The sequence below is a fragment of the Palaemon carinicauda genome, chromosome 11 (assembly GCF_036898095.1).
Source record: "Palaemon carinicauda isolate YSFRI2023 chromosome 11, ASM3689809v2, whole genome shotgun sequence".
In the NCBI taxonomy this organism is placed as follows: domain Eukaryota; kingdom Metazoa; phylum Arthropoda; class Malacostraca; order Decapoda; family Palaemonidae; genus Palaemon; species Palaemon carinicauda.
The window spans coordinates 103,735,222-103,760,826 of NC_090735.1; the positions used below are offsets into that span (position 1 = coordinate 103,735,222).

At 43.9% G+C, this 25,605-nt stretch overlaps 1 protein-coding gene across 1 annotated transcript in view; it reads right to left on the reverse strand.

Moving 5' to 3' along the window:
• Positions 1-10,548: 10,548 nt before the first annotated feature.
• Positions 10,549-25,605, reverse strand: part of EMC4 (ER membrane protein complex subunit 4) — a 91,022-nt gene continuing 75,965 nt past the window's right edge. Inside the window, exons 3-4 of the mRNA XM_068383229.1 lie at positions 19,874-20,029; positions 10,549-11,585 (exon numbers count right to left, since the gene is read on the reverse strand). Of these exons, the coding sequence (XP_068239330.1) occupies positions 11,427-11,585; positions 19,874-20,029 (315 nt within the window). The 3' untranslated portion in view covers positions 10,549-11,426. The remainder of the gene's footprint in view (positions 11,586-19,873; positions 20,030-25,605) is intronic.

Genomic DNA, 25,605 nt, shown 5'->3' on the forward strand with positions numbered 1-25,605 from the left:
ACAATTTTATTCCCTTGCAATTGCCATTCCTTTTTGGCTCCTTGCCCTGCTCCCCCACACCGGATTTTACTCCCGTAGTCTTACGTTTTTGAAGTTAATTATTTAGACATTAATTTCATTACAGTTTTTAGACTGACGAAAAATTTCGAGTTTGTCTTTACAGTACTAGGATGTCTACTCAGTGGTACCCTGGGTCAGGAGTTCTTCAAAATTTTGAGTAGCAGGTGATATGTAACAGTCGTTTTGTTCGCCACTTCCCCTCTGAGGGCCGGTGTCAGGCTTTTGTTGCTTCTTTTCAGGATCCATAGAATGTTGGTTGTGATACTCTTTTGCTAGACTGGAAAAGGACTCCAGGCTTTTGCCTTTCCTCCAGTCTCTTGTGGGAGCTGTCTTCTTTATCTTTGAGGTAAGGGCAACCTTTCTCAAGTCTTTGGCCTCGAAGTAACGTTTTTCCATCCTTTTTCAGTTCGTCTGTCAGAGAGGGGTATTCTTCTCAGTCGGCATCCCCCCGCCCATTTCCTCTAGGGTCTCATCATTCCTAGTCTTCTTCCTTGGAGGTCAAGAGGTTCTTTCGTTGGGAAGATTTTTCTTCCTGAGTCTTTGACAGTTGGCTTTAGCCAGACACATGTCCACTCACTAAGTGTTACAAGCTTGGTTGGTTATCAGACTTGTTTCCCGGCTTCAGCTCTTTTGAGTTCTTGGCCTTCCTTGTCTAAGATTACAGTTTTCTTTGTCCTTCTCCTCCTGGAGAGGGTTCTGTGTCTTATGTGCTTTTGGGATTTGACTTTCATGTTATGGTGAGATTCCCAGAGATTTCTGTCTCTTGTCCTCTGAGATCTAATTTGGTCTCTTGAGGAGCAGGTGGCCTTTTGTAGCACTGGTTTTCATGTCGATGCCTTTGGGATCCATTGCGACTACCCCTTCTGCTCTGTTCCTGTCATGAGACTGGTCAAGCTATCCAAGCACTCTGACCTTGGGGTCTTGAGTCGCTGTCCCTTCGTGCCCTCTCCCCCTATGGTAGTAATCTCTCTTGTTGGAGCAGAAGTAGTCAGGTTGCTCTTGTCTCTTTTCGAACTCCATTTGGAGGCATGTTCCGCCACCCCTGGTCGCCTGTAGGGAGTCTTGGCGTTCATTAGAGGAGTCTGTTTTGAGGGACCTTTTAAAAAAGGCTCTTCCTGGTTTTCCTAGCATCTGAAATGAGAGTTTGTGAGCTTCAGGCATTACCCTGCCAAGTAGCTAGGTCGGGACAGTACTGTACCTGGAATGTGTTGCGAAGGCGGAGGCATTTTAGCTTCTCTTTCCCAAGTCTTCGACCTTGACGTCCCTGGCTGACTCCGTAGACAGAATGGAGTTTCCTGTCTGACTTTGTTGGAAGCATGGAGCTCTTTTTTTGTCTCTAGGACATCCTTGTCTTTTGTTTTTGCTTCCAAGATATGTCTCAAGACCGTTGTCTCAGGGTTTTTCTTCCTTCTGAGTGACTTGTTTTCTGGGACTTGACGTCCCTGGCTGACTCCGTAGACAGAATGGAGTTTCCTGTCTGACTTTGTTGGAAGCATGGAGCTCTTTTTTTGTCTCTAGGACATCCTTGTCTTTTGTTTTTGCTTCCAAGATATGTCTCAAGACCGTTGTCTCAGGGTTTTTCTTCCTTCTGAGTGACTTGTTTTCTGGGACTGGAGGTCTTGGTGTTAGTGAAAGGCAGGCCTTAAGGGTTTTATAAGGAACGTCCGTCACTAGAATGCTTGTGGCTACTTCTTGGCTCCATTCCATCTTTTCCTTCCTTAATTTGAAGGGTGTCTTGTAGGGATTTGGTGCTCATTAAGGAAGGTAATTAAAAGATCATATAGATGCTGTGCCGTTGATCCCTCCTCTTCAATCTTCCCTGGCTTAAATATGGTTAGTAGCTCAAGCAATCGTGTTTCTAACTCTACTTGGGTCTTGTCCAAATAGTTAGCTAATACAGCACAAGTTTCTTCTGTACTGATATCTTTGGTCTCGTCTAAAATGATCGAAAATTTATTGGACCTCAAAGCTGTTACAATCATTTCCTGTGACATCTTTCCAATTTCCTTAATTATTCTTGTGCCCTTCGATATTTTTTAAAGACATTTTCTGGGTTAATGCAGAGTCGGGGAATATATCTTTCATTAGGTCAATTAAACGATTACAGGAATTGAAAGCAATATTGTGCTCTGCTACGAAGGTAGCCAGTTTACTTTCAGCCCTGGTAACTTCATCATTAATGGCTTCTTGTTTGGTCTCCTGTTCATTTTTTTGCTTGGCTTTTTGTTGTAAAGTGTTCCTTACATAGCACTTCGTTAACTTATGTCTTTTAATTGCAGTGATGTACGAGTCAAACTCATTCTTGTAAATTTGACATAATGCCCTTTCTCCTTAGCCATCCCTAGAACTCTTAAGAGAGAGAGAGAGAGAGAGAGAGAGAGAGAGAGAGAGAGAGAGAGTGAGAGTGTGTGTGTGTGATTACCTCCTATGGTAGTTATTACCAAGATAGTTATACTTTTAAACTATGACAAAAGAATTACACTGACTAACTTAGCATTAGTTAATATGCGTGAACATTATTTATACTATGTAGAAGAATCTTTACATTAAGCCTATCCCTATGCTTATTGCAACCGGTGTGCGAGACGAGAAGCTGTAAGAGCCTTCAAAACATGAGGGGCAAGTTTTAAATACCACAAAGGCTATGCACCCTCAACAATGAAGAACTTAAAAAAAATTTTATTTTCCTTAGTAAAATAAATTTTTGAATATACTTACCCGATGATCATATAGCTGCATCCCTGCTGCCCGACAGAAAAAATCTACGGGCGGAATACGCCAGCGATCGCTATACAGGTGGGGGTGTACATCAACAGCGCCATCTGTCAAGTAGGTACTCAAGTACTCGATGTCAACATAGAACCAATTTTCTCCTCTGTCCCACTGGTTCTCTATTGGGGAGGAAGGGTGGGTCCTTTAATTTATGATCATCGGGTAAGTATATTCAAAAATTTATTTTATTAAGGAAAATAACATTTTTCAATATCAAACTTACCCGATGATCATATAGCTGATTCACACCCAGGGGGGTGGGTAGAGACCAGCATTACAAGTTGACATTATGAGTTAAGTATTCCGTATTTCATTTTAGCAGTTATTCAAAATAACAAGCATAAAATAAATAAGTACCTGGTAAGGAAGACGACTTGAACAATTACTCTGCCTTTTTAAGTACGTCTTCCTTACTGAGCCTCGCGATCCTCAAAGGATGCTGAGCGACTCCTAGGAGCTGAAGTATGAAGGGTTGCAACCCATACTAAAGGTCCTCATCAAAACCTCTAATCTAGGCGCTTCTCAAGAAATGATTTTGACCACCCGCCAAATCAAGTAGGATGCGAAAGGCTTCTTAGCCTTCCGGACAACCCAAAAATATTTCAAGAGAAAGATTAAAAAGGTTCTGGAATTAGGGAATTGTAGTGGTGGAGCCCCCACCACTACTGCACTCGTTGCTACGAATGGTCCCAGAGTGTAGCAGTTCTCGTAAAGAGACTGGACATTCTTAAGATAAAAGACGCGAACACTGATTTGCTTTTCCAATAGGTTGCGTCGAATATATTTTGCAGAGATCTATTAGTTTAAAGGCCACGGAAGTTGTGACAGCTCTAACTTCGTGTGTCCTTACCTTCAGCCAAGCTTGGTCTTCTTCATTCAGAAGGGAATGAGCTTCTCGTATTAACAGTCTGATAAAATAGGAAAAAGAATTCTCTGACATAGGCAAAGATGGATTCTTAACTGAACACCATAAAGCTTCAGACGGGCCTCGTAAAGGTTTTAAAATACAGTAGAACTTAAGAGCTCTTACAGGACATAAGACTCTTTCTAGTTCATTTCCAACCATACGATAAGTTTGGAATATCGAACGATATTGGTCAAGGCCGAGAAGGCAGCTCGTGTTTGGCTAGAAAACCAAGATGTAGAACATGTAGCCGTTTCGGATGAGAATCCGATGTTCTTGCTGAAGGCATGAATCTCACTGACTCTTTTAGCTGTGGTTAAGCATATCAGGCAAAGAGTCTTAAAGGTGAGATCTTTCAGGGAGGCTGATTGAAGTGGTTCAAACCTGTCTGACATAAGGAATCTTAGAACCACGTCTAAATTCCAACCAGGTGTAACCAAACGACGCTCCTTCGTGGTCTCAAAAGACTTAAGGAGGTCCTGTAGATCTTTATTGTTGGAAAGATCTAAGCCTCTGTGACGGAAGACTGATGCCAACATGCTTCTGTAATCCTTGATAGTGGGAGCTGAAAGAGATCGCTCTTTCCTCAGATATAAGAGGAAGTCAGCTATTTGAGTTACAGAGGTACTGGTCGAGGATATGGATACTGACTTGCACCAGTTTCGGAAGATTTCCCACTTCGATTGGTAGACTCTAAGGGTGGATGTTCTCCTTGCTCTAGCAATCGCTCTGGTTGCCTCCTTCGAAAAACCTCTAGTTCTCGAGAGTCTTTCGATATTCTGAAGGCAGTCAGACGAAGAGCGTGGAGGCCTTGGAGTACCTTCTTTACGCGTGGCAGACGTAGCAGGTCCACCCTTAGGGGAAGTGTTCTGGGAACGTCTACTAGCCATCGAAGTACCTCGGTAAGTTATTCTCTCGCAGGCCAGAGGGAAGCAACTAGAGTCAACTTTGTCCCTTCGTGAGAGGCGAACTTCTGCAGTACCTTGTTGACAATCTAGAACGGAGGGAATGCATATAGCTCTAGATGAGACCAATCTAGTAGAAAGGCATCTATAAGAACTACTGCTGGGTCCGGGATAGGTGAGCAAAGTATTGAGAGCCTCTTGGACATCGAGATTGCGAAGAGATCTATGGTTGGCTGGCCCCAGGTGACCCAAAGTCTCTTGCATACATCCTTGTGGAGGGTCCAATGTGTTGGAATTATTGTCCCTTCCTACTGAGACAATCTGCTAAGACATTCAAGTTGCCTTGGATGAAACTCGTTACTAGTGAAAAGTCTAGACCTGTTGAACAGGAGAGGAGGTCACTTGCGAACTCGTACCATGTCAGAGAGTAGGTCCCTCCTTGCTAGGAGATGTACATCAAAGCACGGAGTTGACCGTGTTCACCTCCACCACTTTGCCTTGAAGGAGAGACCTGAAGCTTTTCCAGGTCAGACGTACTGCCAGAAGCTTCTTGCAGTTGAAATGCATTGTCCTTTGACTCGAGTTCCATAATCCCGAGCATTCCCTACCGCCTAAGGACGCACCCCAGCCTACGTCCGATGCGTCTGAGAAGAGAACGTGGTTGGGAGTCTGAACAGTCAGGGGAAGACCCTTTCAAAGGTTGATAAAGTCCTTTCATCAAGTCAGACCAGACTATCTTTCCGGAAACCGGGATCGAGACCGCTTCTAGCGTCTTGTCCTTTTCCAGTGAAGAGCTAGATGATACCGAAGAGGACGGAGGTGTAGTCTTCCAAGAGACACCAATTGAACCACGGATGACAGTGTCCTAACCAGACTCATCCACAGCCTGACAGGGCCGTGTTCCTTCTTCAGCATCTTCTGGATGGATAGCATGGCTGGGGGATGATCGTCTTGTTCAGCCATGTCCCCATCAGAGGGTTCCTCATCCGAAACTGATGAGGAAACGGCAACGGAGTGGGCAACGTCTGACTCGCTGAATCCGGTCGCACTGGTGGATGCGTGACGGAGCCGGACACAAGATCATGGTACTGCTGCACAGTCTGTGAACTGTCAACCATGGGGACGCGAGGAAGTACAGCGACAACCCGAAACTGTCTAGACTGTCTGGGTTGTGCAGACAACCCCCTACCGGGTTGCTGAGGTTGCCGCACTGCGTCACAACAAGTCACCTCTGCTGGTTGTTGAACGTCTTCCTAGTGACACACTGAACGTCCACAACCACCTCCGAGAGTTGCTTAACGTCAACGTGCGACTGGCAACCCACACTGGGTCGCACCGGTGGAGGAACCATCTCAACTGGCGGACGTGAGTAGGATACCTCAGCGTCAACAGGGCGTACAACCAACCGGTAGGAAGGTTGTTGGCTAGAAGGTTCTTCTCCGTAAAAAATCCTCTAACAAGGACTAAGCTTGGACTGCATGTCTTGCAACAAAGCCCATTAGGGTCTATGGGAGCAGGTGTGGCAACAGACGGGATTAGCGACTGAAGCGGAACCATTTACCATCCCTGGAAGCATGTTATGCTTTAATTAAAGTCCATAGGAGGCTAAGCAGCTTAAGGCTCCTCTCCAAATGACAGAGTCCTCAAGGGAATATCAGAAGGAGGGAGAACAGCACTTTCTCATCTACAGGAACCATGTCCGAGAAAAGCTAGGTTATCTCAGTGAGGGTTTCACTGGTGCATAAGCAGCAGACCAGAAGGCAACGTTATGTAACTGCTTGACAGTCTGTGAACTGTCAAAAACTGAACTGTCAACCACAACAGGAGCGTGAGGACATACAGCACTGGTGCATAGTAGCAGACCATAAGGCAACGTCATGTAACTGCTTGACAGTCTGTGAGCTGGCAACAACCAAAGCTGTGTGGGGAAGCCTCAACTCCTGACTGACTAGTCTGCTGCGGGCGAGTGGCGGTAACCACAGTGGGTTGCGGAGGCTGACACACCGTGTCAAAACACGGCAGCTTGTGGTAGCTCACGCACGGCAACGGAGTGCTCCGTGAGTCTGTGGGAGTCAGCATGCGTCTGGCAGGGTCGACTGCGCATGGGTGGAGGAGCTCTCACAACAAGAGTGTGGGAGCAGGCAGCCATGCTGGGCGCACAACCGTGGCAGGCTGTAGGCCAACGGGTGCATCGTCAACCTTCTCCGCAGTCGGAGTGTGGGAGCTGGCAACAACAAAAGCGGAGTGCTGGTGCGTGGGAGGGACTGCCGTGGGTTGCGGAGCATGCCGCATTGCGTCAAAACACGGCAGCTTTACAGCACCTTCCCACTGCTGATGCGGTAGCTCACGCATGTCAACGGAGGGTGCAGCATGAACATGCGTCTGGCAGGGTCGACTGCGCATCGGTGGTGGAGCTCTCACAGGTGGAGTGTGGGAGCAGGCAGCCGCAGTATCTGCTGAGCGCACAACCGTGGCAGGTTGTAGGTTAACAGGTGCAGTGTCAACCTTCTCAGCACGATACTCCTGCATGAAGGAAGCAAGCTGAGACTGCATAGTCTGCAGCATGGACCACTAGGGTCTATAAAAGACGGCAACAAACGGAGCTACTGTCCGTTGTGAATGAGGGTCTAAAACAGCTGGTGCGGCAACAGACGGAGTTACTGCCTGTTGCGGTACCACCTTGCCTCTCTTGGGAGGTGTGCAGTCGTCGGATGACTGCAGCGAGTCCGAACTGACCCAGTGGCTACACCTAGGCCGTTGGACTTGCGCGGAAGGGACCGACTTGCACTTAAAAGCTGCAAGATTTGGTCCATGGTTTCTGCGAGAAACCTCTTCCGCAGACGAGGAATAAATGGGCTCTCTCGTCTTTGTGTGGGTGGGGCGATCACGTCGGCAACGTGTGTAGATACACCCGAAACCACCGAGGGAAACGTCTGTTCGTCGATCAAGGCCTGTGGAACCCATAAGTCCTTCGACATTACTTCTCCCCTGGGCTTGGGAGCTTGTAAGAGGTATCGGACTAAGTGAACAACTGGCACGAACAGACGAACCCTCGAACGCAACACTGTAACACTTTGCGCATATCACTTTATCACTTTTGATTTTCTGTTAGCACTTATTTCACTGAAATCGAAACTTTAACTGATTTCTATCTGAAACACGCAATCCTATCCTTCATTAAAAGGTAGTAATTGCGAAAACAGTTTACAATGCAACAGAAAAACATAATTAAAGATAAAGAATTCAGTGGCTGGAAAAGAGACTAAACACTAGATCAAATAAACTACGTTTAAAATCTCTCACCGCATAAAGCCTGGGAACAAGAATAAAACTCTAGAAACGTTTTACCTTCTTCCCCTACAGCGACTAGGGAGAAGAGTAAAAAACGAGAACAACGTTACCCGCTTGAACGAAACGTTTATTCTCCTCTCTCTCCCTCCGTCTCTATCTCTCTCTCTCTTCTCTCTCGACTTAGAACCTGAGAGAAGAGCCCAATTATATATCGTTAAAACATTATTTGCTAAAGGAAAAAACTGAAAGGTTTCCCAAATAAAAAGTTCCTTTATTAGAATTTAAACCATTTAAGCTAAGAAAGAATGAACGAAACGCTAGAATCGGTTTACTCTTACTGCAACGTGAAACCGTGAAATACTCTCTCTCTATCGTAACGATAGAGCGCATGTTGAACGTTCTGAACGTCAACAACTGCGGAGACTAAACTAAACGTTAGTTCATCTTTGAAAACAGTACGAGACTTATCAAAGAAATTCTTTCAAAAACATTAAAATTAAAAAAGTATAAATTCTTAAAAGGTAAATACGAAATGACGGGCTCAATGTTAATTAACTTCGGTTCCAAGTAAGGACCGCCTACTATTAGGAAAGGTCGCATATAAACAAACATAAAAATTAATTTTTATAAGTTTATAATAAATGGAAAGTTAATCGAAGAGGCCTATAAGGGCGGAGAGATATAAAATAAATAGATCTATAACTTGTTAAGCAAAATTACCAAAAACCTAAACACACTTCCGTCTAAGGGAAGGGTCGGCCATTTAAAAGTGAATGAGAGTCCGTACTCTCTTCGTCACCAACACTTCCGTCTAAGGGAAGGGTCGGCCAAAATTAAATCTATCCAAAACGAGTTCAAGTTTTGAAATGAAGATAAAACCCCTGCATAGCGAAAGCTTAAAACTGGAATAGTGTACTTCACCAATTCGTTGTGAAAACAAATCCAGTTAGGGACGGCGTATTTAGTAGGTCTTGCCTGTGGCACGACAGAGGGAAAATTGGTTCTATGTTGACATCGAGTACTTGAGTACCTACTTGACAGATGGCGCTGTTGATCTACACCCCCACCTGTATAGCGATCGCTGGCGTATTCCGCCCGTAGATTTTTTCTGTCGGGCAGCAGGGATGCAGCTATATGATCATCGGGTAAGTTTGATATTGAAAAATTATGTATTCAAATATCCAGAATCAATCCACAAATGAGACTATACCAGTATACAATTACATGTACCAGGTAATAGGACCTACATTAAATGTAGTCTCTTGCTTTAGCATTAACAGAAATGACAGGTCTAGCAAGGGCTTTCTCTCTACTCATGAAGCAATTACGTGGACCCTTCCTAGGGCAGCAAAAAGTAAGATTGCATTTGATGTTTACTACAGAAAAGTAGGTAATAATAGATAGCATTTTATATAATTTTACATATTTTTTTAAAATTTGCAAGCTTAGAATAATACTTGCAATATAATTAAAATGAAATAATTTAAGAAAAATTGAGTATCTTGAAAGTGGCAATTTTTTTCTGTACAAATGAAGATGAGGATCAACCTTCATTCCTCCATTTTTTATTCTGCATAACCCTCGAAAATTCTGCATTATGACAACACTGACGAGACAACACTAGTGTGTGTGTGAGAGCGGGGTAGCCTGCTAATCCGCTAATTAGCATTATGTATTCAAATATCCAGAATCAATCCACAAATGAGACTATACCAGTATACAATTACATGTACCAGGTAATAGGACCTACATTAAATGTAGTCTCTTGCTTTAGCATTAACAGAAATGACAGGTCTAGCAAGGGCTTTCTCTCTACTCATGAAGCAATTACGTGGACCCTTCCTAGGGCAGCAAAAAGTAAGATTGCATTTGATGTTTACTACAGAAAAGTAGGTAATAATAGATAGCATTTTATATAATTTTACATATTTTTTTAAAATTTGCAAGCTTAGAATAATACTTGCAATATAATTAAAATGAAATAATTTAAGAAAAATTGAGTATCTTGAAAGTGGCAATTTTTTTCTGTACAAATGAAGATGAGGATCAACCTTCATTCCTCCATTTTTTATTCTGCATAACCCTCGAAAATTCTGCATTATGACAACACTGACGAGACAACACTAGTGTGTGTGTGAGAGCGGGGTAGCCTGCTAATCCGCTAATTAGCAGTAGGATAGTTACACCTCGCTAAAAGTACTAAGGCTAGTTTCCTAGCTTCACCATAAGTATAATCCCTATAAATAGCTTAAAGATTTGTATTTAGTGTCGGAACAAATTAATGTTAATATTTACCAGGATAAGTTAGCTAGTCCCACCAAGCCTTCCTCACATCTGTTTGGGCAAAACTGATTTTCAAAGTGAGTGGACAGCAGGTTCAGTCAGAGTGGTAGGTAGCAGGGTTGCCAATGTGGTTAAAAATTGGGAGGCGTTTTGAAGATTCAAGGCAAGCTACATTATCCAGGTAAGTATTATTATTAATTTTATATGAAAATTTTATTTTCATATAGAATATCCCAATTACTGGTATATTTTCAACATTTCAATTTAGAAATATCAGTTGCACCAAGTAAATCATCAATAGGTGATAGCTAGAGGGGTTGATGATGGATTAAATTTGTTTTCTAACATTATATTTCTTATCTAATACAATTACTATAGGACAACAAATATTACTAGCACAATTAAAATGCTTTACAATTATTGAAACTTTAAAATCTGCACATAAACTCCATTTAGATTTACAAAATGTTTTTACAAACTCGTATTAAAACTAACCTACACATTACATTCCATTGCAATTAATCTAAGTACTGTACAATCTACTTTGCAGCCTCATTGGAATATTAGGCTATGAAATAATAATTATTCTGATTCACCAGTGCTAGAAGAACAAAAGTTTATTGAAGCTCTCGATAAAAACCCTTAATATCATATGGACTACCAAAAATCATTAAGACCAAGGCCTAATTTTCTGAAGCTTCAATAAATGAGTAGCAATTGTTATACTTTAATGTACTGTATAAATACATACTTTACTGAAATTTAGTTTTATACCTCAAATCAATGCCTTTCCTAAATTTTGCTTACAAAATGAATACTCAACAAGACCCCATGCACCTATAACTTTCAGAAAATAAGGAATCACAAGGAATGTATCCTTGCATTTTGATCTTTTCAAAAAACTTTTGAAATTCATTTTAGAGCTTTTAGGCTGTAGTAAAGTCATTGAAATGCATTTTACCCCCAGGTAATGAATGAACCTGGAATGCTACAAATACAGTTTCAGTAAAGGAATAATAAACATCCATGGGCGGGGGTTTCACTATAGTGACAATGGTTACTTTGATTTTCTGCAAAGCCCACTCTTTTTCTTTATTTTTCAAAGTTTACAATAAATATTAAACATTTACATTCCAAAATGCAACTTTTGCACCTTTGCTACGTCTGAATAAATTAGACTATACCACTGCATGCACCATTGTTGATATGACCTAAAGCAGAGTCATCCCACCATAAGAGTACTCCATCTGAACAGCAGGTTCCTGGAAGGCTAACCAATCTGAGGCATGAGTTGGAAGAATCCCCATACTGTGGCATTTATACAATGCTAATCCAACATTTGCAAGATTTCCCAGCAAGTACACAAGTTTCTGAAATGTAAGCATAAAAGAAGGCTTGGTTATGCATGGACTAGGCATATGCTTCCAGCAATGATTTACAGGTTCATTTATAGCCTATTTCAAAGCAGTGTAATGTCACAATAAACCTCAAATGGCCCCCCTACATATTAAAAATAAATCTTATTCAAATACTGATGATAAATACCTAACACTTGTCACAATCAAATCATTATGTATACATTATGAAGGTATTTACTGTTCTTTATTGATATACGTAAAATATGAAGTTAACCAAAATCTATAAATCATGAATTAAATCATATATGGGAAAGCAAAGCAGAAATATAAAACAGAATTACAATGAACAAAGAATAGCAATGTGTAAAACAATTTTTGATCATACAAAATAACAACACAGAAAAAGGGTAAAAAATGACAAAGATTAACAACAAAAATGGACGGAGTTGACAGATTCTATGAAAATGTGAGGATCAGGTAGTGGCTTACAACCTTTAATAAGCTTGTTTTCATCAATCCATACAACCACAGGTCAAAATTTGCATCAACAAATAGAGAAAATAAAAAGAAAACTAGGAAAAGGATGGATACAAGTATTGTACTGTATGTGCAGAAGGGAGCTCATCCAGAAATTAGCCTTTCATCATCATGTCCACTTTTACAGTATATCCTTTTATGATATTGACTCAAGAAATGTACTGCACGTACAGATATTTGAGAATATAAAAACTAGGTATACAAAACACACAAAAAATTTGGAAGTAATATGTATTTTTCCTAGCACTACAAACCTGGAGCTCTTTACTGTGGAGTATTATTTTGGCAATGCTGAAACCAGCCAAAAAGCTTTTTTGTCGGGGTGTAACTAACAGTCACTTTTGTAATTGCGGCAGGACTTTACGGGGGTAGGTGCTAGAGGGTTAGTATATGTAAAGAGCTCCAGGTTTGTATTGCTAGGAAAAATGACAATTTCTATAAAAATTGTATTTTCATAACATACAGTACTGTATTTACCATGAACCACTCTCTAGGACACCTGAAGCCTAGCTAGCTCCCGCGACCAGGAATTTTGCCCTAATAGGCCTAATCCCCCCTCTCGGAGAGCGCGACCTCGACCTCATCTGTTTACCCATAATGCACTAAGAAGCAGCTCCCTGGAAGAACCTACCCAGGTCAAAGGTCTCTATTCCACCCTTCACAAATTTCAGATCTCCACTGCTACCAAGAGGGACTATCGTGGGGAAGAATGGGCTGCAGAAAACCAAAAGTGGTTTGTGGAAAGTATGTTAAGAAAAATACAATTTTCATAAAAATTGTCATCTGTTCCAACATGACAAATTCGTAGATAATTTGTATTTTTTCTAACTATACAAATCTTAGCTATTTAATAGGGGTATTACTTTCGGCGCAGCTGAAATGACGAGCCATTAAAATTTAACGAGGGTTTACTACCCACACCGCTAGTTAGCGGGGGTAGGGGAGGGTAGCTTGCTACCCCCCCCCACCCCCCTTACACACACACCTGTGCTTGAGCTCACTTTGCTTGGAGGTAGGACTTCAAGGGGGATAGGGCTGGCGGGCAAGTTTGATTAAATAGCTAAGGTTTGTATAGTTAGGAAAAATACAAATTATCTACGAATTTGTCATTTGTTCCGTAACTGGAATACAAACCACGCTATTTAATAGGGGTGACTCACCCATTAGGAAGGGTAGACATCCCTGCCAGTCTGGCTTTTTGGCTTTGCCTGAGGGCTCGTTATTTGAGTAAGCACCCAAGAAATAAGGAGTCCCTGTACCTCGCTAGAACCTTGCTATGCAAGGCCTGCGGCCTACGCAAGCTGTGTGTGAAGGTATGAAGAAGTGTGACTCGTCCTAGGAAGTTGTTCTGAAGTTCTTTAGATGGAAAGTTGTAGCCTAGGACTTTCCCAATACCACCTTGTCAGGGTATGGGGATGTAACAGTACTAGTCTTAATACTAGGAGCACAAGGAGGCATGGTTTACCCGCAGTAGTTTGAGGTCAGCTATGCAGAGAACCCAGGATGCTGCTTTCTCCTTCATCCTGGAAAAAGTCCCAGAACTGCAGATCGACCTCTTCGCAACGAGCGACAACAAGAAACTACCTCGATAGGTAGCCCCACACGAGGACCCTCGGGCAGAAGCGACAGACACCATGTCCCTCAATTGGAACAAATGGACTCACATCTACCTGTTCCCAACAAATCTCCTGATGAAGGTCCTAAACAAGCTGAGATCCTTCAAGGGAACAGCAGCAGTGGTGGCCCCCAAGTGGCCCAAGAGCAATTGGTTCCCTCTGGTGATAGAACTGAAGTTGAGGCTGTTTCCTCTACCGAACCCAGTTCTATCCCAACTGGTTCAGAAGTCGACTGTCTTCGCTTCATCACAGAGAACCTAAAGCCTTCATCTCATGATTTTCTCACCTTAGCAGTCAAGAAAAGATTTGGGATCTCGAAAGGCAGTATAGACTTCCTAGAAGAATACAAGTCAAAATCAACCAGAAGACAATATGAATCATCTTGGAAGAAATGGGTCGCTTTTGTTAAAGCAAAGAAGCCGACGGAAATCTCGATAGACTTCTGCCTGTCCTTCTTCATCCACCTTCATGAACAAGGCTTGGCTTCCACCACGATAACTACGTGTAAGTCAGCTTTGACTAGACCTCTTCTATACGCCTTCCAGGTGGACATGTCGAATGAAATCTTCAACAAGATTCCGAAGGCATGCGCTAGACTTAAACCAGCAGCCCCTTCGAAGCCCATTTCATGGTCTTTGGACAAAGTCTTGCACTATGCTTTGAACTTGAACAATGAAGATTGCTCTCTAAAGGATCTAACACAAAAAGTGATATTTTTGTTCGCTATAGCCTCAGGGGGTACAGTTATTGAAATAGTAGCCCTATCCAAAGACGAGGCCATATTCAGTTTGCAGAAGTGGGAGAACTGAATCTTTTTCCCGATCCTACCTTTCTCGTCAAAAACGAGCTACCCACCAAGAGGTGGGGTCCCTGGAGAATCATCCCTCTGAAGGAAGATGTCTCTCTATGTCCAGTAGTGTGTCTAAAGGTCTATCTTCGAAGAACTTCAGACTTCAAGGGAGGACTGCTCTTCATAGGCGAAACCTTAGGATTAAACTTATCCCTGAAGCAACTGAGGGCGAAGGTCACTTACTTCATTTGCAGAGCGGGATCCTGACAGTACACCCGCAGGTCATGATCCGAGAAAGATTGCTTCCTCGTTGAACTTTTTTCAGTATATGGACTTTGATAGACTCCGCTCATACACTGGTTGGAAATCCTCTAGAGTCTTCTATAAACATTATGCGAAGCAAGTGCATCAGCTGAAACACTTTGTGGTGGCGGCAGGTAGTGTTATAAAACCTGTCGTCTAGTGCTGCGATGAACAGTGAACTGTTTGGGACTTTTACAGTTTGGGTGAAAAGGTGTTAACACCTTTCAGTGTGATACCTTTTATTAAGGGTCACCCTGGTGCCCCTGGGACTGTTCTTTATAGGTGTAGAATCAAACCAATAACACCAGTGCCATGTGTACACTCGTACGCAGTGTTGAAACTCATCCAACATTTACAGTGAAATTATCTTAATAATTTTACAATGATTTCGAGTGGCAATGTTTTAATATATTTCTTCCCTTACAGGTGATAAATATATATGTACCTTTAGAATGTTGGCTGTAATGGATAAGATTCTATTTTAATACATTCGTTGTTATATTTATGTTGTCTATACAAATAAATATAAAAAAATGTATTTGCGTCTTATTCGCCCCAATAAGTAGCTGAATAAAACTAGCCAGAGTTTCTTACTTATTTTTCCTAAAAATAAGGTAATCACTTGAAGGTGCCTATATGTGTGAACATAATTATGGTAAGTTAATTACATTTGTTCCGACATATATACAAACCTTTTCGCTTCTATGGTCAGAGTTGATAGTTTCCCTGCAGGGGGCAGGAAGCCCTAAGATTGTTCCAAGCTTAGCGGATATGACGAATAATGGTACCGTTATATATTTATGTGGTCTGGGTGACCATATAGAAGCTGACTCAAGGTTAAGGCACTTATACAAACCCACAGATATAGTACTTTCAAATAATTCTCTGGTAAGTTTCCATCAGGACGACATGGCTGAGCCCAGAAAAACAGATTTTGAAGCAAAGCGAAAAATCTATTTTTGGGTGAGATAGCCATGTCGTCCTGATGGACCCGCCCTCCTTTTCTAAGAAAAGGTATATACATACATAACAATTCCCACCCGAAACTACTCTATCTGTAGCCATCCATGCTTAATTGCAACAAGGAATGGGTCGCCATGTTGGGCGCTGTAGTAGTACGGGAAGGGGATCCACCGGGTAACCTTGATGATGGTCCCCCTTCATTTTCGCCACTCTTCCCCTCAGAGCGAAAACTCTATTTGGGGTGAAGATTGCCATGTGTCGTATCAAGAAATACGTCCCCTGATATCATGCGATATCCTTAAGAATTTTCTTAAGGATCACGCCAGGAGTTAGAATTCTGGAGACCTATGGTCAATTCTCTGGGAGTAACACTGTAGCTAAATATCCCTTAGAAAGCTGCCTAAAGGAACCTTCCATCAAGACGACATGGCTATCTCACCCAAAAATACATTTTTCTCTTTGCTTCAAAATCTGTTTATTGGATACAGTTAAGTGAAACACCAGGCAGAGAGAAGGACAAAACAATACGACAAAGAAACAAGACAAAGGGGGAAGCGGTAGCGTGCGTGAGTGCTTTCAGATTGCCCGGGCCTTGCGGTAGACTAGTTCCTTCTCCGTGCACATTTCCTCCGCCAAATCTATGCTAACTCAAATAAATTAGCGAAATCAATGAATTTGGGAAATGCGAGAAGAACTTATAAAAAATAGGAATGGGAATACATGGAATGAGGGATAAGAAAGGGGTTTAGAATGGTTGATAAGCTGAAAATGACGAATGAATGCTAGAAAAGAGAAGATGAATGAAATTGCAAAAAATAAAGAGAATCAAAAGAGTTGGAAAGATACGTTGTAGATGTGTGTGGGAGAGCAAAGTAAATGTACGAAAGGGATTTGGGAAAAGGATTAAGGATATAATAATAATAAGTGAAGGACATATCATACTAATATGCATGATATGTTATATCAGTGAGGTAATTCTGTGAAAGTGAATGGTCATATCAGTGGGATAATACCGTGAAAGTGAATACAGGCTGACGACAAACTTCACAGATTTGATCAGCTGATTTGAATGTAAACAATGCATGATATTATAATTCATTATGTTTTTAATTATAAATACAATACTAAAATGTGAATATTACATTCATTATTATTGGATACAAATAAGTGAAACACCAGTTTAATCAAAATCCAGTTTATTTTAAATATACCTGTAATTTTTTACCACAGTAAATGGATACACACTGTACAGAAAGAGCTAGGATAGTGGTGCGCAGTGCTTCCAGTGTAAAGGAGCACGGGCTATTTGAAATCATCGCCCAGCTAGAATTTCATTGCAATTTCTGAGAATTTTTATTTAATAGGTATTGCATTGTTCTTGGCCATCCCAATGCTATTGCCAACTATTAAAAATCAAATTCTTAATGTTGGGTAAACAACTTTCTTTTTTCCTTGACCGCGAAAAACCGAAGCCGTGAAGTAAGACACCGCAATTAACGAGGTCTGACTGTACTAAGAAAGCCGATTCGAGAGTTAGGAAGGAACTGCCTGAAATGAAGGCAGCGTCTACTCAAGTGTAGACTACCTATGTATGGTTACGGGAAGGTAGGAGGGTAATGCTTAACCTGACGTCCCGTAAGGAATACAACCATCAAAACTAATGATCTATTAGAAGGGAGTTCTAATTGTATGATGGCACATATTCCTTTTCGGTAGGAAACATTGTTTGCCTGCATACAGTTGCACAAGCGTAACTTCTTGCCTGGGTAAGTGTCCACAAACGAGCCTGAGGCTGCTTGCGGGAAAAAAGTGTGTGCAACGAATCGCAACATTATTGCTCAAAGAAATTAATCATCGACTAGCTGTAGCATTAACATGTTCGTGCACACACGATAGTACATGCCGCTAGCGTAGCGATCAGCCCTAAGTCATTATTAAAGGTAGGGCTTGCTATTGTTCTTAAACATAAGCAGAAGCTAACAAAGTTTGCCAGGCCGCCTTGTGGGCGGGTATCCTATATGGCTTGCAACTGTTCGTAAACATAACCAGAAGCTAACAAAGTTTACCAGGCTGTCTTGTGAGCAGGGTTTCCTATCATTCGTAAACATAAGCAGCAGCAGAGAAGCCCAGTCTCCATATGTGCTGGGGAGGAAGAGATGTTGTCATGGTGCTGGCTGAGTATCAATTGAGGTTAAATGGATAGCAGAACTGAATAGTGTGTGGACACTCGATGTCCAGTAAGACTGTCCAGTTAGATGACCTGTCAGTTAAAACTGTTTGTGTATGAAGGCTTAAAACACCCTCTGTTTATCAAGGTCTGACAGGTCTTCATTGTTGGTCAGATGTCCAAGTAAGCCTGACCAGTAGTCAATCCATGAGGCTTGCAAAGTCGCCTTCGCATTACTCTCCATGTTGGCTACATCTGCCACCGAAAACGTCACTTGCAGTGCCGCCAACTTCTCCACAGTCATGCCCTGAGCCAAGGTCATCTGCGATCTAATGGCAGACAAGAAGGATCATTGTTCAGAATGTTATAGTACAGTATAGGTAAAACCCTGTACTGTAGTTGTCTATGAGAGTGATCTCCCTCCCTCGGAGACCTCGATCCTCTACTCGTACGAGGATGCACGTTATCCCCGATAAGAGTGCGCTTGCCCCGATTCCTTTTTCTTCTCTTTGGCATAATCAGAATCAACCCCAGCCTCTCCCAGACTGGGTGTTGGCTGGTAGATACCTTGTTCTTCAGATACTCCTGATACCTACAGGACACCTGATCAACCCCTTTTGCCCAACGGCAAATCTCATCATGAGCAATAAGCTCGCTGAACAGAAGTTGATGAAGGGGATCTTTCCCTCGTAAGGAATACTCGCCAAACACCTGGTGGAGAACCACTCTCTCTTGTAAGATAAGGTTGTCCAATATCTGGAGGTGGACCTCCGGACAGCTCACTACTTCTCCCTTTCGGCTGAGTGAACTTAGCAAAAAAATCAACTCCATGAACCACCCCTGAGACATAGCCTAAGCTAGTACCTGGGTTCCCCCCGAAGGGGTCCCCCAACAAGTCACTATACAGAGTAAGTGTCAGCAACTGCTCACACCCGCCTGCTGAAGCAAAGCAACCTTCGGGGCAAACAGAAGCCGAGGCCAAGACATCTGAACGGGCACAAGACTCTTTCGGTCCTCGACCTACAGAGTCTCGTGGGGGAAGATCAGAATCAATCCCTGGGGAGGATGTCTGCTCCCGTTGTACTGTATGCCAAAAAACAAGACCTTCCGCAAACTTTCCTCAGATGGGGAACAAATGAGCACCAAGGAAGGGCACAGAAAATAAACTGCTTCATCAGAAAGAGACTCCCCTGCGTTAGTGGGAAGCAACGGACGCCCCTGACCCACAAAGTTGTCCCGGAGTCCCACGAGTGCCACTTGTACTCGTTCAACTTCCCGGGAAAGCGAACGAGCAGTCATCATGAAGAGGTCGAGACAACGGAAAATATGGCGAGATTTCTACCCCTTCGAGGCTGACCTCGAAAGTAAAGGATCCCCCCTCACCTTCTTCTGTGGCCTACTAAACCTCAACCACTGGAAGGGCAATCTCTCCTGACACACTTGACAAGTAGCCTTCTGTGGGGAAGAATGATCCCAACACAGAGGGCAGAGACCGTGAGGATCCGTCTCCTCAGCTGACATGAAGGTGCCGCAATGCCGCCCTTCATTACTAGGACAAACCCCCATTCCTAAGAATCCCACGGGCAGTCAAACCTGAAAAAGAACGAAAAGGAAATTTTTTTGCTTCTAGGCCAGTTCAATAATTAGAAATCTTTACTTTAGGGTTTTAGAGGAGGAGCAATATGTCTGTACTCCACCGAGCCACAATAAAGTCACATTTGTTTACTAGTGTTGGTGTGAGTTACCACCACTACCCCTATGTGCTAACTAGTGGAGGGTAGTTACACCTCGCAAAATATATAACGGCTGGTTTTCAGCTAGCACCAAAATAATACTCCTACGTATAGAGCGTAAGGTTTGTATTTAGTGCCAGAACAAAAATAAAAAGTAATACAAATACATTTCTTATCTTAGAAACACTTACTTGAAATGCAGCGTGTGTGCCTTCAATGGATTTGAAGGTTGTGTTTGTTGCCCAAAGTGCCTTAATTGGTCTTAAGAGCATCATGCCTACCATCATTATCGGGAATATGCTGATGCTGTTTCCAGCCATAAACATGAGGAAAAGATTCATTGGTACCTGTGCAAATAATTTAGCTTATTTTACTTCTGTATTAGTACATATAAGTTTTAATTTCAATATTATACTACATATTGAAATGCAATCTTAATCTATATATGAGACTATATTTATGATCTAAATAAAAATGTTATTTTCATTAGTAAAATAAATTTTTGAATACACTTACCCGATAATCATGTAGCTGTCAACTCTGTTGCCGACAGAAATCTACGGTCGGGATACGCCAGCGATCGCTATACAGGTGGGGGTGTACACAACAGCGCCATCTGTGGTCAGGTACTCCAGTACTTCTTGTCAACACCACCTCAATTTTTTCCTCGGTCCACTGGTTCTCTATGGGGAGGAAGGGTGGGTCAATTAAATCATGATTATCGGGTAAGTATATTCAAAAATTTATTTTACTAATGAAAATAACATTTTTCAATATTAATCTTACCCGATAATCATGTAGCTGATTCACACCCAGGGTGGTGGGTGGAGACCAGCATACATGTTAACAAAGAAGCTAAGTATCCCGTATTTTATTTTATTAGTTATTCAAAAATAACATAAAATAAATAAGTACCTGGTAAGGAAGACGACTTGAACCATTACTCTGCCTTTATTAAGTACGTCTTCCTTACTGAGCGTAGCGGTCCTCTTAGGATGCTGAACGACTCTTAGGTGCTGAAGTATAAAGGGCTGCAACCCATACTAAAGGACCTCATCACAACCTTTAACCTCGGCGCTTCTCAAGAAAGAATTGACCACCCGCCAAATCAACAAGGATGTGGAAGGCTTCTTAGCCAACCGTACAACCCATAAAAAGTATTCAAGAGAAAGGTTAAAAAGGTTATGGGATTATGGGAATGTAGTGGCTGAGCCCCCGCCTACTACTGCATTCGTTGCTACGAATGGTCCCAGGGTGTAGCAGTTCTCGTAAAGAGACTGGACATCTTTGAGATAGAATGATGCGAACACTGACTTGCTTCTCCAATAGGTTGCATCCATAACACTCTGCAGAGAACGGTTCTGTTTGAAGGCCACTGAAGTAGCCACAGCTCTCACTTCATGTGTCCTTACCTTCAGCAAAGCAAGGTCTTCTTCCTTCAGATGAGAATGTGCTTCCCTAATCAGGAGCCTGAATTAGTAAGAAACTGAGTTCTTAGACCTTGGAAGAGAAGGCTTCTTGATAGCACACCATAAGGCTTCTGATTGTCCTCGTAAAGGTTATGACCTTTTTAGATAGTACCTAAGAGCTCTAACTGGGCAAAGTACTCTCTCCAGTTCGTTCCCCACCAAGTTGGACAGGCTTGGGATCTCGAACGACTTAGGCCAAGGACGTGAAGGAAGCTCGTTTTAGCAAAAAACCGAGCTGCAAGGAACATGTAGCTGTTTCAGATGTGAAAACTATGTTCCTGCTGAAGGCGTGGATCTCACTTACTCTTTTAGCTGTTGTCAAGCACACGAGGAAAAGAGTTTTTAATGTGAGGTCCTTAAAAGAGGCTGATTGGAGAGGTTCAAATCTTGATGACATAAGGAACCTTAGGACCACGTCTAGATTCCAGCCTGGAGTGGACAACCGACATTCCTTTGAGGTCTCAAAAGACCTAAGGAGGTCCTGTAGATCTTTGTTGGTGGAAAGATCCAAGCCTCTGTGGCGGAAAACCGCTGCCAACATACTTCTGTAACCCTTGATCGTAGGAGCTGAAAGGGATCTTACGTTCCTTAGATGTAACAGGAAGTCAGCAATCTGGGTTACAGTGGTACTGGTTGAGGAAACTGCATTGGCCTTGTACCAGCTTCGGAAGACTTCCCCTTTAGACTGATAGACTCTGAGAGTGGATGTCCTCCTTGCTCTGGCAATCGCTCTGGCTGCCTCCTTCGAAAAGCCCCTAGCTCTTGAGAGTCTTTCGAAAGTCTGAAGGCAGTCAGACGAAGAGCGTGGAGGTTTGGGTGTACCTTCTTTACGTGAGGTAGACGTAGAAGGTCCACTCCTAGAGGAAGAGTCCTGGGAATGTCGACCAGCCACTGCAGTACCTCTATGAACCATTCTCTCGCGGGCCAGAGCGGAGCCAACCAACGTCAGCCGTGTCCCTTTGCGAGAGGCGAACTTCTGAAGTACCCTGTTGACAAACTTGAACGGCGGGAATGCATACAGGTCGAGATGGAACCAATCCAGCAGAAAAGCATCCACGTGAACTGCTGCTGGGTCTGGAATCGGAGAACAATACAACGAGAGCCTCTAGGTTATCGAGGTAGCGAACAGATCTATGGTTGGCTGACCCCACAGGGCCCAAAGTCTGCTGCAAACATTCTTGTGAAGGGTCCACTCTGTGGGGATGACCTGACCCTTCCGGCTGAGGCGATCTGCCATGACATTACTCTGCCTTTGAATGAACCTCGTTACCAGCGTGAGCTTTCGATCCTTTGACCAGATGAGGAGGTCCCTTGCGATCTAGAACAACTTCCACGAATGAGTCCCTCCCTGCTTGGAGATGTAAGCCAAGGCTGTGCAGTGTTGTCAGAGTCCACCTCCACCACCTTGTTAAGCTGGAGGGACTTGAAGTTTATCAAGGCCAGATGAACCGCCAACAGCTCCTTGCAATTGATGTGAAGTGTCCTTTGCTCCTGATTCCATGTTCCCGAGCATTCCTGTCCGTCCAAAGTCGCACCCCAGCCCGTGTCTGGTGCGTCAGAGAAGAGACGGCGGTCGGGTTTCTGAACAGCCAAAGGTAGACTTCCTTGAGAAGAAAGCTGTTCTTTCACCACGTGAGAGTAGACCTCCTCTCTTCGGAAACAGGAACTGAGACCGTCTCTAGCATCATGTCCTTTATCCAGTGAGCAGCTAGATGATACTGAAGGGGGCGGAGGTGGCGTCTCCCTAACTCGATGAACAGGGCCAGCGATGAAAGTGTCCCTGTTAGACTCATCCACTACCTGACTGAGCATCGGTTCCTTCTCAGCATGCTCTGGATGCATTCTAGGGCTTGGTAGATCCTTGGGGCCGACGGAAAAGCCCGAAAAGCTCGACTCTGAAGATCCATACCCAGGTAGACAATGGTCTGGGATGGGACGAGCTGGGACTCCTCAAAATTGACCAGGAGGCCCAGTTCCTTGGTCAGATCCATAGTCCATCTGAGAATCTCCAGACAGCGACGACTTGTGGGAGCTCTTAAAAGCCAGTCGTCTGACGGAGCCGGACACAAGATCATGGTACTGCTGCACAGTCTGTGAACTGTCAACCATGGGGAAGCGAGGAAGTACAGCGACAACCCGAAACTGTCTAGACTGTCTGTCGTACAGACAACTCCTTATCGGGTTGCTGAGGTTGCCGCACTGCGTCACAACAAGTCACTTCTGCTGGTTGTTGAACGTCTTCCCAGTGACACACTGACTCCGTAAACAAAAAATCCTCTAACAAGGACTAAGCTTGGACTGCATGTCTTGCAACAAAGCTCAAGGTCTATGGGAGCAGGTGTGGTAACAGACGGGGTTAGCGACTGAAGTGGAACCATTACCCTCCCTGGAAGTATGTTATGCTTAAATAAAAGTCCATAGGAGGCTAAGCAGCTAAAGGCTCCTCTCCAAATGACAGAGTCCTCAAGGGAATATCAGAAGGAGGGAGAATAGCACTTTCTCATCTACAGGAACCATATCCGAGAAAAGCTAAGTTCTCTCAGTGAGGGTTTCACTGGTGCAAAAGCAGCAGACCAGAAGGCAACGTTATGAAACTGCTTGACAGTCTTGTGAGTTGGCAACAACCAAAGATGTGTGACTGAGGAGCATGCGGTAAGGTATGCAGAGCATGCTGTATGTAGAGCATGCTGTAAGGTAAGCAGAGCATGTTGCATGGCGTGCGGCTTATGCTGCATGGGATGAGGCTCATGCTGCATGGGATGAGGCTCATGCTGCATGGTATGAGGCTCATGCTGCATGGGATGAGGCTCATGCTGCAAGGGATGAGGCTCATGCCGCATGCGTTGAGGAGGATGCCGCATAGTATGAGGCTCCTGCCTCATGGGTTGAGGCGGTTGCCGCATAGCATGAGGCTCCTGCCTCATGGTTTGAGGAGGATGCCGCATAGCATGAGGCTCCTCATAGCATGAGGCTCCTGCCTCATGGGTTGAGGAGGATGCCGCATAGCATGAGGCTCCTGCCTCATGGGTTGAGGAGGATGCCGCATAGCATGAGGCTCCTGCCTCATGGGTAGAGGAGGTTGCCGCATAGCATGAGGCTCCTGCCTCATGGGTTGAGGAGGATGCCGCATAGCATGAGGCTCCTCATAGCATGAGGTCCCTGCCTCATGGGTTGAGGAGGATGCCGCATAGCATGAGGCTCCTCATAGCATGAGGCTCCTGCCTCATGGGTTGAGGAGGATGCCGCATAGCATGAGGCTCCTGCCTCATGGTTTGAGGAGGATGCCGCATAGCATGAGGCTCCTGCCTCATGGGTAGAGGAGGTTGCCGCATAGCATGAGGCTCCTGCCTCATGGGTTGAGGAGGATGCCGCATAGCATGAGGCTCCTCATAGCATGAGGCTCCTGCCTCATGGGTAGAGGAGGTTGCCGCATAGCATGAGGCTGCTGCCTCATGGGTGGAGGAGGTTGCCGCAACGCATAAGGCTCCTGCCTCATGGGTGGAGGAGGTTGCCGCAACGCATGAGGCTCCTGCCTCAAGGGTTGAGGAGGTTGCCGCATAGCAAGAGGCTCCTGCCTCGAGGTAAGAGGAGGTTGCTGCATAGCGCTGGTACCTGGCAACTCCCAATGCGGCAGCTCACGCATGGAGGCAGGAGGAGCCTCAACATCATACGTCTGGCAGGGTGGACTGCGCAGAGGTGGAGGAGCGCTCGCAGGAGGAGGTGTGCTAACCTTCTCTGCCTGAAACTCCTGCATCAAAACCGCAAGCTGAGACTGCATTGTCTGCAGCATAGACCACTAGGGTCTATGAAAGACAACAACAAACGGAGCTACTGTCCGTTGAGACTGAGGGTCTAAAATAGCTGGTGCGGCAACAGACGGAGTTACTGCCTGTTGCGGTACCACCTTGCCTCTCTGGGAGGTGTGCAGTTGTCGTACTGCAGCAAGTCCGAACTGACCCAGTGCTAATGGCTACACCTAGGAGTTGGACTTGCGCGGAAGGGACCGACTTGCACTTAAAAGCTGCAAGATTTGGTCCATGGTTTCTGCGAGAAACCTCTTCCGCAGACGAGGAATAAATGGGCTCTCTCGTCTTTGTGTGGGTGGGGTGATCACGTCGGCTACGTGAGTTGGTTACACCCGAAACCACGGAGGGAAACGTCTGTTCGTCGATCAAGGCCTGATGAACCCATAAGTCCTTCGACGTTACTTCTCCCCTGGGCTTGGGAGCTTGTAAGAGGTCCCAGACTAGGCGAACAACTGGCACGAACAGACGAACCCTCGAACGCAACACTGTAACACTTTGCGCTTATCACTTTATCACTTTTGATTTTCTGTTTGCACTTATTTCACTGAAATCGAAACTTTAAGTGGTTTGTACCTGAAACACGCAATTCTATCCTTCATTAAAAGTTAGTAATTGCGAAAACAGTATTACAATGTAACAGAAAAACAT